At 26.6% G+C, this 18,726-nt stretch overlaps 1 protein-coding gene across 2 annotated transcripts; it reads left to right on the forward strand.

Moving 5' to 3' along the window:
- Positions 1–6,942: 6,942 nt before the first annotated feature.
- On the forward strand, positions 6,943–18,710 carry LOC124422665 (HEAT repeat-containing protein 5B). 2 transcript variants are annotated; one of them, XM_046959448.1, is made up of 35 exons: positions 6,943–7,182; positions 7,402–7,576; positions 7,670–7,881; positions 7,968–8,115; positions 8,202–8,312; positions 8,407–8,590; positions 8,675–8,835; positions 8,920–9,169; positions 9,254–9,397; positions 9,484–9,734; positions 9,843–9,954; positions 10,032–10,284; positions 10,362–10,471; positions 10,567–10,730; positions 10,925–10,957; positions 11,292–11,366; positions 11,451–11,726; positions 11,799–12,080; positions 12,199–12,388; positions 12,472–12,641; positions 12,720–13,041; positions 13,118–13,384; positions 13,468–13,649; positions 13,720–13,965; positions 14,061–14,280; positions 14,357–14,647; positions 14,728–14,890; positions 14,980–15,095; positions 15,162–15,446; positions 15,542–15,778; positions 15,873–16,024; positions 16,103–16,316; positions 16,398–16,412; positions 16,533–16,678; positions 16,796–18,710. In XM_046959448.1, exons 2-35 carry the CDS (start codon positions 7,445–7,447, stop codon positions 16,970–16,972), a joined length of 6,291 nt encoding a protein of 2,096 aa, XP_046815404.1. In that variant the 5' UTR covers positions 6,943–7,182; positions 7,402–7,444; the 3' UTR covers positions 16,973–18,710. The 2 variants fall into 2 exon arrangements, with proteins under 2 accessions (XP_046815404.1, XP_046815405.1); XM_046959449.1 differs by lacking the exon at positions 10,925–10,957.
- The last annotated feature ends 16 nt before the right edge of the window (positions 18,711–18,726 follow it).

Genomic DNA, 18,726 nt, shown 5'->3' on the forward strand with positions numbered 1-18,726 from the left:
AGAATGACGACGACGACGACGACGACGACGACGACGACGACGACGACGACGACGACGACGACGACGACGACGACGACGACGACGACGACGACGACGACGACGACGACGACGACGACGACGACGACGACGACGACGACGACGACGACGACGACGACGACGACGACGACGACGACGACGACGACTAGAGCGAACAACGTGTCGAAGACATTGAAAATGACATTGATATAAAACATAAAACGAATTTATGCTCTTTAGTTTGTTTTCGATTAAGAAATCGTAATAGAAAAAAAAAAGCCAAAAATAAGAAATATTAATTAAACGCATAAAAAAAGCTTCGTACGTCAATGAATACATGTGTAAATATAATGAATACATGTGTTTAAAATTGATGTTTGTTTTTATAGACTTTATAGTAAAAAGGTAAAAAATATGTATGAAATATTACTGATAACATTTGGAAACAAAAAAAATGTTTGATAATGATATCTCTATATACATATATATATATATATATATATACATATATATATAAAATTAACATATCCCTAAAATAAATTCAAAATTTAATTTATTTTAAAATTATAACTAATGTTTTAACACCGTACTTAATATTATTTAAAAATAAGTCTGACATAATTTATATTTAATTTATTCTGTAACTATGACCGTGAGTTACAAATGATCTCGCATATAAAATTATACTATATATTTATTCTCTTCTTTATTCTTTTCTTTCTCCTTTTCTTTTTTCTTTTTTTTTTTTTTTTTATTCTTTTCTTTAAATATTCCTTTTCGTATCACTAATATCGGGATAAGTTTTACCAGTGATTTTGTTGACATTACATTCTCAATTACAGAAGATTTGTACGTAAATGATAATATTGAAATCTATATCGAAAAACGGAGTTTATATTTAAATTGATTTTTTATTCTCGAACAAAAAAACGATAAGTGAAAATTTCTTTTTTTTATTGAAAAACTGTTATATTATTCTTTTTCTTCTTTTTCTTTTTTTTTTCACGCAAAGCTTTTTGTGAAGTTTAATGGTCGAGGTTGATGTTGACTCAATGTTAAGACAATTTTTCAAGAGATCTTTAAAGATCAATTAAACAATGAACGTGATTATGTAATTGGTTGTAACGACTAGTTTTTTGATAAAATTTTATATTTTTTGTATATGTATATGTGAGTAGGTACATGAAATTAGCCGATTGATTTCAGCAATACTGATAGTATTAAGAATAGAAAAAGAAAAAATTTAGGAAAAAGAAAGAAAAAAATAGAGGCTATAATATAATGATGTAACGCGAATCTTTTTCTCATAAATGAGAATCATCTCATTTCTTGAAATTTATTTAATCATAAATTCATAATAATTCGAAACAACTTAAAGTTAATATAAATTTTTAATATTAATATAATAATAAAAATAAAAATAAATTTTGAAATCTCTCTTTCTCTCTTTCTCTCTTGACCTTTGATACTGCAATCATCTATTTTCATTATTGTGGATTATAAGATTTACAATAATATGAATTTAAATTAATTAAGGAAGAAAAAAATGTTAAAAAAAAATTTCCTTTATTTTTACTGATCGATTAATTCATATCTTTTCATTTATTTACAAATAAATGATTTAAAATACTACAAATAAATAATATATATAAAAAAATACATACATAATATTATTTATTATATATAGTGTACAGATATGTGTATATGTTTTATATATTATTTATAATAATAAATTCTTATAATCTTTTGTATAAGAAAATATAATACAAAATCTAATTAAAGAAAGAAAGAAAAAAATTGATAATTCAGTAGAGTTTTGATTATATAATATATAAATTAAATAGACAAATTTATTAAATAAATTAACGATTATAGTCATACGTAATGATTTTTAGCATAGACGTAAATAAATATCGAAATAAAAATACTTATTCCTTTGAATGTAAATGAAGAAAAAACTTATCTTCATGTAATATTTTTTATTTACATTATAATGGTGAACTCTAATAGCGCATACTCAGTTATTGTAGATAAACGTTCCTATGTTTACACTTCCGTTAATGAAGAAGAATTAATTATTAATGTCTAACGTGTAGTGCAATCGAATCTCGCACTCTGATTTATGTATACAGTAGCCTTAAATAAATTTTAATAACGTGATCGATAATCTTCGGAAGGTAAGTACATATTCTTTTCTAATCGTTTACATTTAAATTTACAATTTCATTGGTTGATAAGTTAACGAGTATGCAATCAATGAAAACTAAATCACGATCGTTTTGATTTTTTTATTCATGAATTTATTATACATATTAATATTTATTATTTGGTCTGATTAAAAAAATAATAAGCATTAGATATACGCGTATATTATACATAAGCATTAGATATATGTATATATTAAAAATCGCTTTTAGTTTTTTCTTTATGATTTTATATATCAATATTTATAATATATTTATAACTTATTTTTAAGTATAATGTCTTTCATGTATACATTTGTTACTTACTATGTGCTTCAATTAATAAATTCATGCGTAATATGTAATACATGGTAACTATTCGATTACTTTGAATTTTTTAACGAAATATATTTTTTTAATTTCAGCATTATTAATAGTGTTAAAGGAAGTGCTAACTACGAACATATTACACACACACTCAGATAGAGAGAGAGAAAGAGAAAGAGAGAAATATGCACACACATAGATATACAAAATTTCAATAATTTAAATATCCCTCATACTATATAAATAAAAAACATTTGATTATTGTACACATATGTTATAAACTATGATTGACAATGCAAAATTTAATCAAAGACTATTTATAACTATAAAACGAATTCATTTTTCTTAATTAATGCGTGATAATAATGATCAGTTAGTATATCTACCTCATTTAGAATGATAGACAAATATGTGAGAAAAATATGCTCCATCCTCATATATATTCATAAATTGCTCATAGAATTGATAAGACAAAGGATTTTACTTCGAGGAAGTATGTATGTACAAATTATATACATATGTACTAATCAAACGTATCTATTATAAGAGCTTAGAAATATTAAGAGCATAGTTCCTCGTTAGTCATGTCATTTCTTTCGATTGTTTCTTTGTTCCTTTTAACAAAATTATCTTCGATGATTAAAAAAAAACGTGTTAAATAAAGTCATTTTCTAGATGGCTTTTATAGTTAAATAAAGCATATTATAACTGTTAACCAATGAGTTAAAATAACAAAATAATCCTTCTATGAGACACAATTTTCAAAAATGATTCGAAAAAATTTAACGATTTAAAGGACACCAACTTGATCGCTCGATAATTTCGACCTTTTTTCACAGGAAATAAAATAAATGAACTGACAGAATCGCCAAAGAAATATCTAATTCTTCAACTTTCGTTCATTGTGTCGACACATCAAAACGTTCACTATCAAGAGAGAATCAGATTCTAATCTCATCTACGATAAATGAGATATTTTATTCATTCATCATTATCTCTCTTGAACAAAAAAGAAACCTTATCCTGTGTGTTAACTCAGCTTTGTACCTCTGAACACATCACTTTGCATTGCAAGAAATATTAATCTCATAAACAACAATTTGACGTAAGATCAATCTTAGAGAACAATTTAAAGGATAAAAAATTTATTACAAGGATTATAATATTGTGTATTATGTAAAACGTACCAAACTAAATAATAAATTGTGAACTTTGCTCCTGTCATGTCGTTTAATAATTCGTATAGATAATTGATAAAATATAAATAATTTATAAAAAAAAAAAAATAATTTTCTTATATATTATACGCCCAATTATTATATAACATATGTTATTGTTTAAATAAGTCTAATTATCACATGTATATATGTGTATATATATATATAATTATAGCTAATAATAGTAATTTAAATAAATATGAGTTATTGGAAAATTATTTTAAAACAGTAAAAAGAATTTAATTTTATTCGCATAAAATAATGGGAAGAATACTCGTTTCTTATGAAATATGTGATGGAACGAGGAAGATGTGTTAAAGTCAAAAAAAAATTATTTATACAAAAGAAATACATCGATATACTATCTGATTAAATATTCCTTTACATCTACTTTGATTTTTTCATATATAGAATGCATAAAATTTGAATTTTCGCGTATAATTATTTCCTCAAATTATAACTCCTTACAAAAAATATTTATTATATAAAACTGATCCTTTACTTTCATGATCAGGGGTTAGATGGTAAGCGAAAATGGGAAACATCTTAGAGTGATCAAAAATGTTCTTTAAGTAGATGTGCTTTGAAGATTTCAAGATGATTTTCAATTTTTTATACGAAACTTGAATCATGTTGAAAGGTCAAAATGTTGTGATCAATGAATTCGATCTTGAATGGATTATCTTAAAAAAAAAAAACAAAAAAAAAAAAGAAAAGATTACTTTGAAATTTCAGTCCACCCAAAGAAGATATGTGATCACTTTAAGATATCCTCCCTCCAACCCCCCTTCTCCTGAAACAGAATAAGTGTTTAATGAAAACATTTTTTGAAACGAGCTAGCTGTAGTTAGGAAAATAATTACTTGCGAAACTTCAAATGGGTCATCCTATAAATTCAATCTGATTAACTTTATAATAATAAAATACGAAAAATTTGATGAGAAATTTGGTGAATTTTTACGAAAGAATCCTCCAATTCTTTGTTGCATTTTATATATATATATATATATATTTATTTATTTATTTATTTATTTATTTAATGAAACAGTTGGTTTTAAATATAAAATGAATTATATAAATATTATGTAATTATTATACCTATGTATAGGTTAAACATGCAATTGCATATTCATGAACATACATACTTACATACATAAGATGAATCAAAAATCTAACGATACATTTACTTCAGTGTTTGTACTCGAGAACGTATGTATATATGTATATACGATGTATATATGATGTGTGATATATATATGATGTATGATGTATATATGATGATGTATGTATGTATGTATGTATGTACACATTTTAAACAAGTATGAATCGACATTTGCATGAAATAACAAAAAAGAAATATTAATACGTCACCAAGCTAATAAGGTCGTTCGAAGAAATAGGAAAAAATAAATGAGGAAGAAAATTCAATTTTCTTATTATTCGCGTCATATTTGCACATTTTGATTTAATACAACTCTATTTTATGTTTTTATTATACCATATCAATAACATATTCCACTATTTTTCTTTCATTTAAATAATATTTGTTCAACATTTTTCACACGCTACATATTATTCAATAATTTTTATTAACAAATATATGTATATTACTTTCGAATATCTGATTTTTCTTTTATTTTAATAATCCGCTTGTATGCACACACACAGATACTTAAAAATCGTATGCATTTATGACGAAATTTTTTGCGTTACCAAATACTCGGATAGAGTTAATTAATTATCCTATGAACAGTTCTTATGATAAATTGTTTTGAAAAGCCATCAAACATTTTTACATATTCTTCAAGGTAATTTAATCTTCTAATGGAAAAAATTCATCAGGATGAATATTAGTAGACTTAAACAGGTTCAATGTACATCATTATTCTTATTAATTGATTCTTATCTTCATTGATGTTTCCTTGTTCCGTTTACATAACCTACTCTTGATTCGTTGAATCGATAACTCTATTATAATTCTCGAAAAATAATCTCTTTTCAACGTATAAATTTTGATTAGTTGTGCGAATTTGTTGTATATTCGTATTCCTAAAACAATCAAATTAATTACAAACGAAATATATACTGCACATTCTTTATATTTTTCCAAATGACACAAAATGTTATTTTTATTATGAAAACAAAATCAATTTTTTTTTCTTCATTTCTTTCCTTTTTTTTTTTTTTTTAAGTATGAATTTGACATGCTTCGATAATGTTATGATTAGAAATATTTTACATGTTAACTTAATGGTTACAAGAAAACAAATATAACAGCGCAGCGATATTTAAAATAACAATTTGTAAACAAATCGAATAATTTTTTTAACAAATCGAATTATGTATTTAATGTATTTAATAAAAAAAGACAATTAAAAATTTTGATTACAGATCACTTTGCTTGCTTTTTATTTCATAATAATTGTCAAATGACATATAATTTCAAAAATTCGCGGCTGTTTCTTTTTTTTTTTTTTTTACTGTAAGATGTGATTCACTTTAAGAATGAAATTTATATATTTAAAAAAAGAAAAAGCTGTGAATTTTTCAAATTATTCTCATATAACAGTATTAAATAAAATGCATTATGCATTTGAATTTAATTTGAATATTTATATTGTGGCAGCAACAGTATCACATGACACCAGTAATCAATCAGCGTACGACTTCATTCAGCCAATCTCATTTCAGTAATTTTCGTGCTGATGAATTCTGGTAACGCGAGAACTTTTAAGTCTTTTGTCTTAGATTATTCTGGTTTTTTTTATGAAAGTAGAAATATGTCATACTTATATACTTTGTTTTATTAAACTTGTATTAATATCAAATACATCCATCGTTTTGTTAAAAGGAAGTTCATACGCTATTCTTCTCTATTAGAATTAGAAACAATTTCAAAGCGTAGAAATCCACAGATACGTTTAATTAATTAATAAATTCGATTGTTTAAATATCGCTTTTCAAATTATTTTGAAATTTTGTTTTTTAAATTAAGAATTGTGTTCTCTATACTAGCAATATAAATTTAAATAAAGATACCATAAAAATATATCGCTGCGACATCTGACTTCGAAAACGTAGAACTAAAATCGTAGGCAATCTTCTACATTGATACTTTGAGGTTCCTGATTTATTCTGACTATTTCAGTATTTGTCATTAAGAGGAAGTTGGTTGTTGTTTTTATAATTCATAGTAAATCGTTCGAAATTAAGTCAATAATGATAAAATTTAATAACAAAAATAATATTTAATCATACTACAAATTTAATTTTTTTCCATTATATATGTTTAATCGTTTTTGTATAATATTTTATACATATTATATATGTATAATATCTTATACGTATATGAAACGAAGCGACACTTACAAGTGAAGATTAAGCACAAAAGCAATGTTAAATCCAACAAACTGATTAAACCCTCATTCGAATTTATTCTGGTATGTTATCGTGTATTTTATATTTCATGATTGTCATTAAATAATTACATTTAAAAAGTAATTTTATATATATATATATATATATATATATATATATATATGTATATATATGTATGTATGTATGTATGTATAAATAATTATGAATTCATTAGTCTTAATTAAATAATACAGATCATTAATGAAAATACTATAAAAATATAATTTATGTTAATAATGTAGGAAAGTAGTAGGTAAAGATTAAAATTAATACAAACACATAGAAATGATGATGGAGTTGAGTCATAGTCTGACCCTCAATGAGGATGCCCTTGATCAGATTCCTGAAGCTAAAAGACCAGTTTTTATATTTGAATGGTTACGTTTTTTGGATAAGGTTTTAGTTGCTGCACAGAAGGTAATAATTAATAATTTTTAATTTTAAATATATATTTAATTATAAATATATTTTTTTTAATGATATTGCATTTTTAATATATAAAATTTGAAGAGCGACATAAAAGGATGCCAACAAAAATTAGTAGAACAATTAACTAAACACATGCAAGGCGCACCTGGGCCTCCCACACGTCGTCTTATTGCAAGATGTCTTGCAACATTGTTTAGTGTTGGTGATACGTTCCTTCTATTTGATACCGTTAATAAATGTAATGATATTCTCAAAAATAAAGATGACTCACCAAGTTTCTTACCGACAAAATTGTAAGTATAATAAGCTAACATTTATTTTCTTGTAAAATCTTTTTATGAATTAATTATCAATTAATTATTAAATTATTGTTTTTTAGAGCTGCTATATGTTGCGTTGGATGTATGTATGAAAAGTTAGGGAGAATGATGGGAAGATCTTATGAGGAAACTGTACAAATTCTGATAAAATCTTTACGTTCTGCAGAGTCACAAATGCGAATAGAAATAATGCATACTTTGGAAAAAGTAAATAAAAAGAAATAAAATAAAATTATATTAGATTAAATTAAATTATATTTAATGCTAGATTATAACATTTTATTACTCTTCAGGTATGTGCTGGTATGGGATCTGCGATTACAAATGTTCACAAAGAAATATATAAAGTTTCCAGACATTATTTGACTGATAGAGTAATGGCTGTTAGATGTGCTGCAGCAAAGGTATATTTTCACCATAATATTATTTTATTATTGTCATTTGTACATTACACTTAAAAATCATTTTCTTATTTAAGAAATTTATATTATTTTCCAGTGCTTATTAGAAATGTTAAATCATGCACTGTTCCTTTATACAACAGAGATAGAAAGTGTAGCAACATTGTGTTTCCGAGCATTTGAAGGTTCAAATTATGAAGTAAGATGTGCTGTTGCTAAATTATTAGGTTCATTGGTGGCAATGACACAAATTCCAACTCCTAAAGGAAAAAATCCAGCAGGTAATAACTTGTATAAACAATTAAACTGTTATAACATCTTAACAAAGTATAAATTTAATCTTATATATTTTTATGATGTTTCAGTTGCACAAAATAAAGGTGGTAAACAAATATCTTTAGAAGAAGTGCTAAATATTCTAATGTCAGGCTTTTTGAGAGGTGGAGTTGGCTTCTTAAAAGGTACTGGTGAAATAATCAAAGGTACTTCCAGTATAAATAGAGAAGTTCGAGTGGGTGTAACTCATGTAAGTCAACAAACAATTTATATAATATTTTTAATATACATAAAACAATTTTATATTAATAATCGTTTATATATGTATTCACAGGCATATGTTGTGTTTGTTCAAATGTTAGGAGGTACATGGTTAGAACGAAATATCGGTGTATTGGTAGCACATGTATTAGATCTTGTAACTAATCCAAAAGCAGCTAATTCACATGTTGATGCAGTATATTCGAGAAAATGTGTTAACTTCATATTACATGGTACTATAGGAAAATTACTCAGTGAAGGAGCTCAAGCTGCTGCTTGCAAAGAAATAGCACATATAATATTGAAGCAAATGAATTCAATTGGTATAATGTTGATTATTATAAATATCTGATTAATTACTGCTTTGAATAAATACAGATCCGATAATTAATAAACACTTTTCACAGATTTTAGTCCGGAAAATGCTAAAGACTGCAATCAAGAAACATTATTCAGTCAACATTTATTAGTATGTGCACTTCAAGAAATGGGAAATTTAATATTAGGATTGGGTACAACAGCATCCAACTTACTATCTGATCAATCTTTGAGTACGTATGTGTACTTGAAATTGTTGATATTGTAGATGTGTATTTAATTTAAAAAAAAATTATTATATATGTATATATATATATAGGTTTAACAGATACAATCATGGCTGTTCTAATACATCCATGTCAAGCAGCAAGACTTGCAGCCTCTTGGTGCTTACGTTGCATTTGTGTTGCCGTCCCCAGTCAAATAACACCTTTAATTGATCGATGCGTAGATGGTATTGAAAATATGCGAAGTTCGCCCGAGGCCATCGCTGGTTACAGTAGTGCGCTTGCTGCTGTTTTAGGAAGCGTTCGTTTTTCACCACTTGGTGTACCACATACAAAGGGAAAAGTAAATAAATCCAATGCATATAATGACACGCAATATATTATTTATATGATGAAATTATAAATCGAAAAGTAAATTTATATTTTTATTAAAACATATAACATATTTTAGATAATATTCAATACTGCTGAAGAACTCTTAAGAAGTGCAAGTCAAAATAGCCGTTTATCGTTAAATAGAACTCACGCTGGTTGGCTTTTGATCGGAGCTATAATGACACTAGGTAGAAAATCAATATCGATGAAGATTATAAATAATTTTCTAAGAGACATGGCTTATATATTTTTTCTTATTTAACAGGTACAGCAGTGGTTAAAGGTTTACTACCAAGAATGTTACTTTTATGGAGGAACTCTTTTCCACGTTCAAACAAAGAATTAGAAAGTGAAAAAGCACGTGGTGATGCATTTACTTGGCAAGTGACATTAGAAGGTCGAGCAGGGGCTTTGTCTGCTATGCATAGCTTTTTATTACATTGTTCAGAACTTTTGAACGACGATATTACAAGACGACTCTTAACGCCTATTGAATCAGCACTTGCAATGTTAACAAAGTAAATATCTCAATATTCTACTTTTATTATTGTCAATTTAGATTTTTTTTTCCTCTCAATATAAATATTGTTCACAGCTTATCTACAGTGCTAAAAAATTATGGCCAACAATTAAAGGCTCCTGCTGCTATGGTCCGTTTACGTTTATATGAAACTTTATTATTATTACCACCTCAAACTTTTGAAGGTAAATATACAATATTAATTTTACTTAAAAATTCACAACTTATATGTATATAAACATCCATAAAAACATATTAATTCATTAAATGTATTATACAGGTTCTTATACTCATCTTTTAAGAATGTTAGTATCAGAATTTACACTGACTGAAAATCCTGGAAATACAACAACATCTTTATTACGTACTGTTTGTCATGCTAATGATTCTGTCATTCTTGGTACGTGGCTGCAAGAAACAGATCATCGTATGATTGAAGATCAAGTAAGTGCAATATGTTGAACTTTTAAAAATTACTTATAATTTTTATGAATCTTTTCATTTCAAATATATACAATACAATATTAAATATAAGTAATTTTAATATACTATAAATAGATTATATTCATTTATGGTTTGAAGTATCGATAAGAGAAATATTTTCAAGTTAACTAAATATTACTATGATTTGTGTCCAGTTGGAATCAAACAGAAGGGCAGATTTGGATCATGTGAGTAATATATCCTGCAAGATGTATCTTTATGATTATTACATCTGGGTTTTATCTCTATAAATCTTTATCTGTTCTATAACTTTGTTATTACTTTTATCAAACTTTTTATTTTATTAAGATACTAAAGCGTTTAATATAAGCCATAACTTATTTCTTTATTGCATTTTATTTAATGATTATTTGTTTTAATAATTAATATTCACATGTCTTAGATATCATTAATTTATTATTTCTTTATATCTTCCTTTCTGTTTTGAAAATATTTATATATAAAATTCTTTATATTATAATCTAAGGATTTTACATTACTAATCTTTTTCTGGTATTTTAGTTGCAACCTAATAGTGCAGCTGGGTCTGGAGCACTAGAACATAATTCTTGCTGTTTATATCGTCCAGTTCCTCATGTGAGTAAATAAAACTATTAGCAATATTTATATAATAAATGAGTAATATGGCTAAAATATTTATACATTATACATTTCCTACAGGATGAAATAGTCCCTGGACCTTTGCCTTTGGGAGTAGCAGTTATTGATCTTTCTATTTCTCTGTTTGGACAAATCTTTCCTCGAGTAGCAAATAAACATAGATTACAAATGCTAGATCATTTCAGTGAATGTATAAAGCATACAAAATCTGGTAGACAGGAAGCAATACAAATGAATGTTTTTACGGCTGTATTAAGTGGTTTAAAAGGACTCAATGAAGCAAAGACTGGTTTTGGACAAGAAGATGTTAAAAAATCAGCGACTAATCTTATTATTGTAAAGTTTTACAACTTAAATATTTTATTTAATTCTAAGTACTCATTATAATATATTGTTTGTATATTATAGAGTACACTTGTAAGCAGTAACTCTATCTTGCGATGGGCTGCAGGAGAAGCTGTTGGAAGAATGGCACAGGTTATATCAGATCCTAAATTCACAGCAGAATTAGCACAAACCAGTTTTGATCGATTAAAGTCTGCTCGTGATGTTGCTAGTAGGACAGGACATTCCTTGGCATTAGGTTGTCTTCATAAATATGTTGGAGGAATGGGTTCCAGTCAACATCTTAATACTAGTGTTAGCATATTACTTGCTCTTGCACAAGATAATTCATCTCCTGTAGTGCAAGTAAGACAGCTTATTATATTCACTATACACATATATACACTTATTTTTAACATAACTAAATATTTTTATGTTCAATATTATTATAAGTTTTAAGATAGAATTAATGATCTCTGATTAGGTATGGGCATTGCATGCTCTTGCACTTATAGCAGATTCAGGTGGACCAATGTTCCGAGGTTACGTAGAACCTACATTGTCTTTGGCATTGACTCTTCTTCTTAATGTTCCTCAATCTTATATTGATGTACATCAATGTATAGGAAAAGTATTGTCTGCTCTTATTACAACAATAGGACCAGAATTACAAGGTTAATTGTATCGTTTGATATTAAATTTTACAAGTATATATATATCAGAATGTATTTTTTATATAAAATAATTATTTTTCCAGGAAATACTACAACAATCTGCATGGCTCGATCATCGTTTTTATGCGCTTGTGCTATTATGCAAGATCATCAAGATCCACTTGTACAAGCTGAAGCTACAGGATGTCTTCAACAGTTACATTTATTTGCACCAAGACACGTCAATTTGTCTTCTCTTGTCCCTACGCTTTGTGTAAGTTATTTTAAATAATCATAAAAAATTATATACTATAGTATGTTTACTTTTGTATAATTAAATATTTTTTCATAGCGAACTTTATCAAGCAATCATTTACTTTTGCGTAAAGCAGCAATATCTTGTCTTCGTCAACTTGTTCAACGCGAAGCAAAAGAAGTTTGTGAACACGCAATGACACTGGCAAATGAAAGCAGAGGTACTAATGTAGTAGAAGGGCTTGTTATAACAGAAACGGGTCTTCCAGGTGTTTTATTTAGTATGCTGGACACAGAAACAGATAGCAAATTAATTAAAGATATACATGATACGTTAATGAGTATGCTACAAATATTAGCTGCTGATAATTTGTCTCAATGGCTATCACTTTGTAAGGATGTATTGACAATTGCATCAGGTAGTTAACTCTTAATAATATATAGCTTATTTACATGAATTACAAATTGTCTAATAAGAAAATATTTATCATTAAGAATCAAGTACGACTGAAGAAGGAAATATTGCAAATATTGAAGATAGTACGGCAGATAATGAAAATGCTGATGTAGAAGGAGATGATGATCAAGCAGAATTTCATGCTGATGAATCTACGAAACAACGACCAACCATAACTCCTAGATGGCCAACAAGAGTTTTTGCTGCTCAATGTGTAAGACGCATAGTAGCTGCTTGTGTAAATAATAAGCAAGCTCATTTCGATCTTGCATTAGCTAAAGAAATGCAATTGTCTAAAGGGAAAGGTACATTTGATAGAACATAATTATGTTATTAAAATTATATTTTTCTTTTCTCTTTTTAAAAAACATCTTTTTTCAAATTTCAGGTGATTTCTTAGTGTTGCATCTCTCTGACTTGGTGCGAATGGCATTTATGGCTGCGACTAGTGATTGTGACCCTTTACGTCTTGAAGGTCTCAAAACATTGGAAGAAATTATTGATAAATTTGCTAAAGTTCCTGAACCAGAATTTCCTGGACATCTTTTACTTGAACAATTTCAAGCACAAGTAATTAAAATTTTATTATATATAAAATTTATTTACTTATAATCAGTATAATATATTTTTATTTTTATAGGTAGGTGCTGCATTGAGACCAGCATTTTCTACAGAAACGGCATCTCATGTTACGGCTGCTGCTTGCGAAGCTTGCAGTGCTTGGATTGGAAGTGGTGTTGCTAGGGATTTAAATGACTTGAGAAGAGTACATCAGTTGCTTGTCTCTTCATTAGAAAAATTGAGGGAAGGTCATACACGTCCACAACTTTACAATGAAAGTCTGTCCACTCTTGAACGTCTGGCAATTTTAAAAGCATGGGCAGAGGTATTAACATATAGTTATTAAACGATTTATAAAATATATAAAAAAGTACATATTTAAATCTTTATTAATAACATATATTTTTCAATTTTTTACAGGTATATGTAGTTGCTATGATTAAGGATGGTACAGCATTAAATAGTCATAGTACATCAATTACTAATATAAATCGAGCTGACGATAGTACTGGGGAAGAATTTGGTGAATTCGAATTTCAAAATGAAAGTTTGTTAAGTTTAGTACAACCTGAGCTTTTAAGTTTGAGTCAATATTGGTTAGCTGCTTTGAGAGATCATGCTTTACTTTCATTACCACCAGGTAATATAAATAATTTTTTATGATTTATTAACAATCTCAGTAAATTATCGAATAATAATATAACATATTATCATAGAATTCTCCAGTCAGTTACCACATGACGGTGGAGCTTTTTATACGACAGATACAATGGAATCTGCTCGTCCTCATTATGCAGAATCATGGGCCCCTATACTTCATGCTGCTGCTCTGTGGCTTAATGCTAGAGGATTTGGAATATCAAATACAAACGATGAAACAAAAACTTCAAATGTTTCCAGTAATAACATAAACAATAATAATAATAATAATAATAATAATAATAATAATAATAATAATATTTCAACTAAGATTGATACAAATATTGAACGTTTCCATTTACTTTTTGGTAAGTGTTTTTAAATATATAAAAACGCTTTTAGAAATAATATTATACATAAATATAAATCATTTATTTTCATATCGTAGGAATATGTATGGAAGCCTTATGTAGTCCACGGTCTTCTGAGTCTACACAAAATATAGAAACATGTTTGAATGCCTTGTATACCTTGCTTGATTCTGTATGGGCTCGTAAAATTTTAATTACAGACAAATCATTATCCATTGAATTGTGTAATGTTCTACATAGGTATGTACATATATGTAATTAATTAATTAAACATTTAACAGATATTTTGTATATTTATTTTTAATCTTCTTTTTTTTTTCTTTTTTAAGATTACTTTTAACAAGAGGAAATTATGTAATTCAAATGGTAACAATGGAAGTTTTAAAACAAGTAATGAAAGCAGCTCAAGAAGATCTGACAGAAAAAAAGAAAGAGAAAGTGAAAGGTAAATATATATATATATAAAATTATTATTAATACAAATTATTTATATCATAAATTTGGTTAATAGACTTATCACCAATACATGAAGAAAATAACGAAACGATAGAATTAGACTTATTAGGTGAAGGAGGAGAAACAGGAGAACTTATACCAGGGAAATCATTAGTATTTGCCTTGTTGGAAGTATGTTTGTGTTTACTGGTGCGTCAGATACCAGCATTAAATCCTAATCCAGGTAGTGCAACGGCCATTTTATCTCAGAAAGGTTATATACCTACAGAAGAAAGTGGAAAACTTATTGCTTCTGCTTTAAATGTTATGGAATCATTACCAGTACTTTGCTCGCCACAAGGTACAACCCCTATTCCATTATTATAAAATATAATATATACATATAAACATAGATATATTTTACAAATATATTGATTGATATTACTTCTTTTTTAGGTGCTATAGCAATTTTACCAACTTTATTATACTTAGCGACAGGTGTAATAAGAGAAACAGCTGTACGAGTTGATAATGATTTTGGAAAGAACAGTTCAGAAACACCTGTTCATGCAGCATTACATTGCGTTAAAAGTCTTACTATTAACAAATATGCAAAAGATGATAGAAGTCAAACTCAATGGACAGGTCTATTACAAAGTGCTTTAGCAAAAGTAATCGATCTCGCTAAAACAGGTATTCTATACACATATATATACGTATGATCAAATGAAATCGTTAATTGAAAAAAAAGATATAACTATGTAATATGAAAACTTTTATATGATAGGTAACGATGAAACAAAGATGGATGAAGTTGCTATGATGTTAAGTATTGCTGTATTTGTCCTACATGCATTACCAGATGTTATAAGTGCACCAAATTTACAATTTCCTTGTATAAATCACTTCAGGCATGCTTTTCAATCAGATAATATGCTAGTGAGTTAAACAAAAATGAACGAGTTTATTTAGAATAAGTCATAATTGAATAGTTTTCAAATCGTATATATTTTTCAGGTTAAATTGAAGTGTGTTCAGACTTTGAGAACAATATTCTTACATCCTGAACGTATGATAAGTACTCCCTATATTCATTCGTTGGCACCTAGACTAGTGGAATATTTATATAATGATAAAAGTAAACAAGTCACAAGCGAATTAGAGCTTTCCTTCACATTAGAATGTATCAGTACAGTAGAAGCTCTTATAGGGTTGGCTGAATTATCTAATCGTATGTATTATCAAATATTTCATTTAATATTATTTATTAAGTTATAAAATATTGATAAGATATATGTTACATTGCATTCAGGAGATCTCTTACAAGGTGTGTGAAATTAACTTTTGCATACATACAAAACACTGCGCACCAAATTGATAGATAATAAATTAATCAAAATTTCATCTTGATCTAATCTTTTGATCTAATCTATATCTTACTTATTAGGTATACAAATGTTAACATTACTTGTTCCGATTTTAATCAACTATCTCTTGGAAGGTGATCAACTCCAAAATGCTTCAAAATATCAAATAACATTGCATCAGCAAAGTTTTCAATGGCTAAATAAAATAGGACCAAAGTATCCACAGGTATTTTATATATTATATAAATGATATTGTGTATGTAAGAAATATACACACGAGAATGTAATTCTTAAAAAATTATTTTTGCCATTTTGTTTTATATTAATGAAATTTCAATCATAGGAGTTTAAAACATTGATGTCTCAATCGACGGAATTAAAAACTAAATTGGAAAATGCAGTAAGATCTAATCATCAACAAGCACTAAGGCACTCTAGACCTGCAGAGCCTGTAAAACATCAAATCAAGATGTCTGCACCTTCCATAAAATTAAAAACAGATTTCTCTAATTTCAACTAGCTGTAATAATACTTAGCGGATGCATAACAATGCATAAATAGTGATCATAAAATTAAATGATCATAAATTAATTTTAATCTTTTAACACGTTATCTCAATGGTATAGAACGAATGTGATAATATAATTAACTCTTGCAGCTGGCAACCAATTGACAAGCAAGAAAAATTAAATATAACTCATATAACTGTCCTTGAAACATCTATGAAACAGTGATGTCTCGTTTATTAGAAAGTCTTTGATAATTAAATTATTTCAATATAATTTTGTTCTTATTAGACTCATGTGTGATTGTACTTAGATAAAATTAATATCAGTTTATAGAAATTTGAGAACTATACAAGAGACGATTGGAAAAAGAAATTAATATATCTAGGATAGTATATATTTTGTTCATTTAATATATTAAAATATTTTATTTTCAAGTATATATTGCTTTTAAAGTTTACTATGTTATCATATGCTATCAATAGAATTAATTCTTATATTACTTTTCCAGTCTTCTCTTATGAATTCAATAATATTCCATATTGGGAACGAATTGTATATATTAGATATAGATATTATATTATACTTCCAGAGAGTAAATATTAATTTATTGTATAACATGATATCTTTATGTTTATAATTTTATTTTATTATACAGACTTATAAAAAATAGTTGTATGTTGTGAAAAAATCATGATAAAAGCACAAAAAGAAACAATAGAATATACATTTATTAAAGAAAAAAGAAAAAGAAAAAAAGAACATGAGAATATAATGTAATAGTGCATTTTAAAAAGTAATGACCAATATCATAACTGTATGTACTAATTTTTTGATATATTTATTTATTCAGAATTTCTATGAGATATAAATCACAATATGATTAATATGAATTTTGTAATAATATCCAATTAAATTGTATAATTATATGTGACAGGATTTATATATAAATAACAAAAAAAAAATAAAAAAAAATATATATGTGTATACGAACATAGAAACAAACAATACTCTTGTATTGTATATAGATTGTCATTAGAAAATAACAAATATTTACCAATATTGAACATTTACAAAAGACAGAGTAAAAATTTAATAACTACATTTGTGGAATGATATGTAATTTTTTCTTTTAAACGTGTGGCACTAAATACGGATAATAGTTGATGTATCTATGGAAATGAAAATTGTGTTTAACTTGTATCTACGCATATGAGTAAATATAATATTAAGTAAATATAAAGAAAGAAAATTTGCAAATATAATATAAAGTTACCCAGCTAATTAGTGGGTAGAAAAAGCCAACTGATAGTAAACAAAATATTACTAATCATTATATATACATTATTTATCCATATACATAATGCATTTTGAAATAACTACATATTGTTTGATATTGCATGAGAAAAAATATGAATAACGAAAAATTCTCTTAAGAATATTAATAATACAATGAGAAAGAGAAATTATTATTGAAAATATATTTATAGTTGCGCGAATTATATTGAAAGTAATTGTATAATTAATAGAGGTTCTACTATTTTTTATATTATAATTTAAAAAATTATACAGATAGAAGACGATAACATATGTAGATTTTACATTACAATAAAGTTCCAATAAATTCTTTAATAATTAATCTTTAAATATGTTGACGCGATATAAATATTATTTTGTAAAATTGTAATCTTGTATTACATAGTCATATATAACTGGTATCACTCTGAATAAAATAAAAATAAAAAAGAAAAATGGGAAAATGTGTCAT

Source organism: Vespa crabro, chromosome 3, assembly GCF_910589235.1.
Source record: "Vespa crabro chromosome 3, iyVesCrab1.2, whole genome shotgun sequence".
Lineage (NCBI taxonomy): Eukaryota > Metazoa > Arthropoda > Insecta > Hymenoptera > Vespidae > Vespa > Vespa crabro.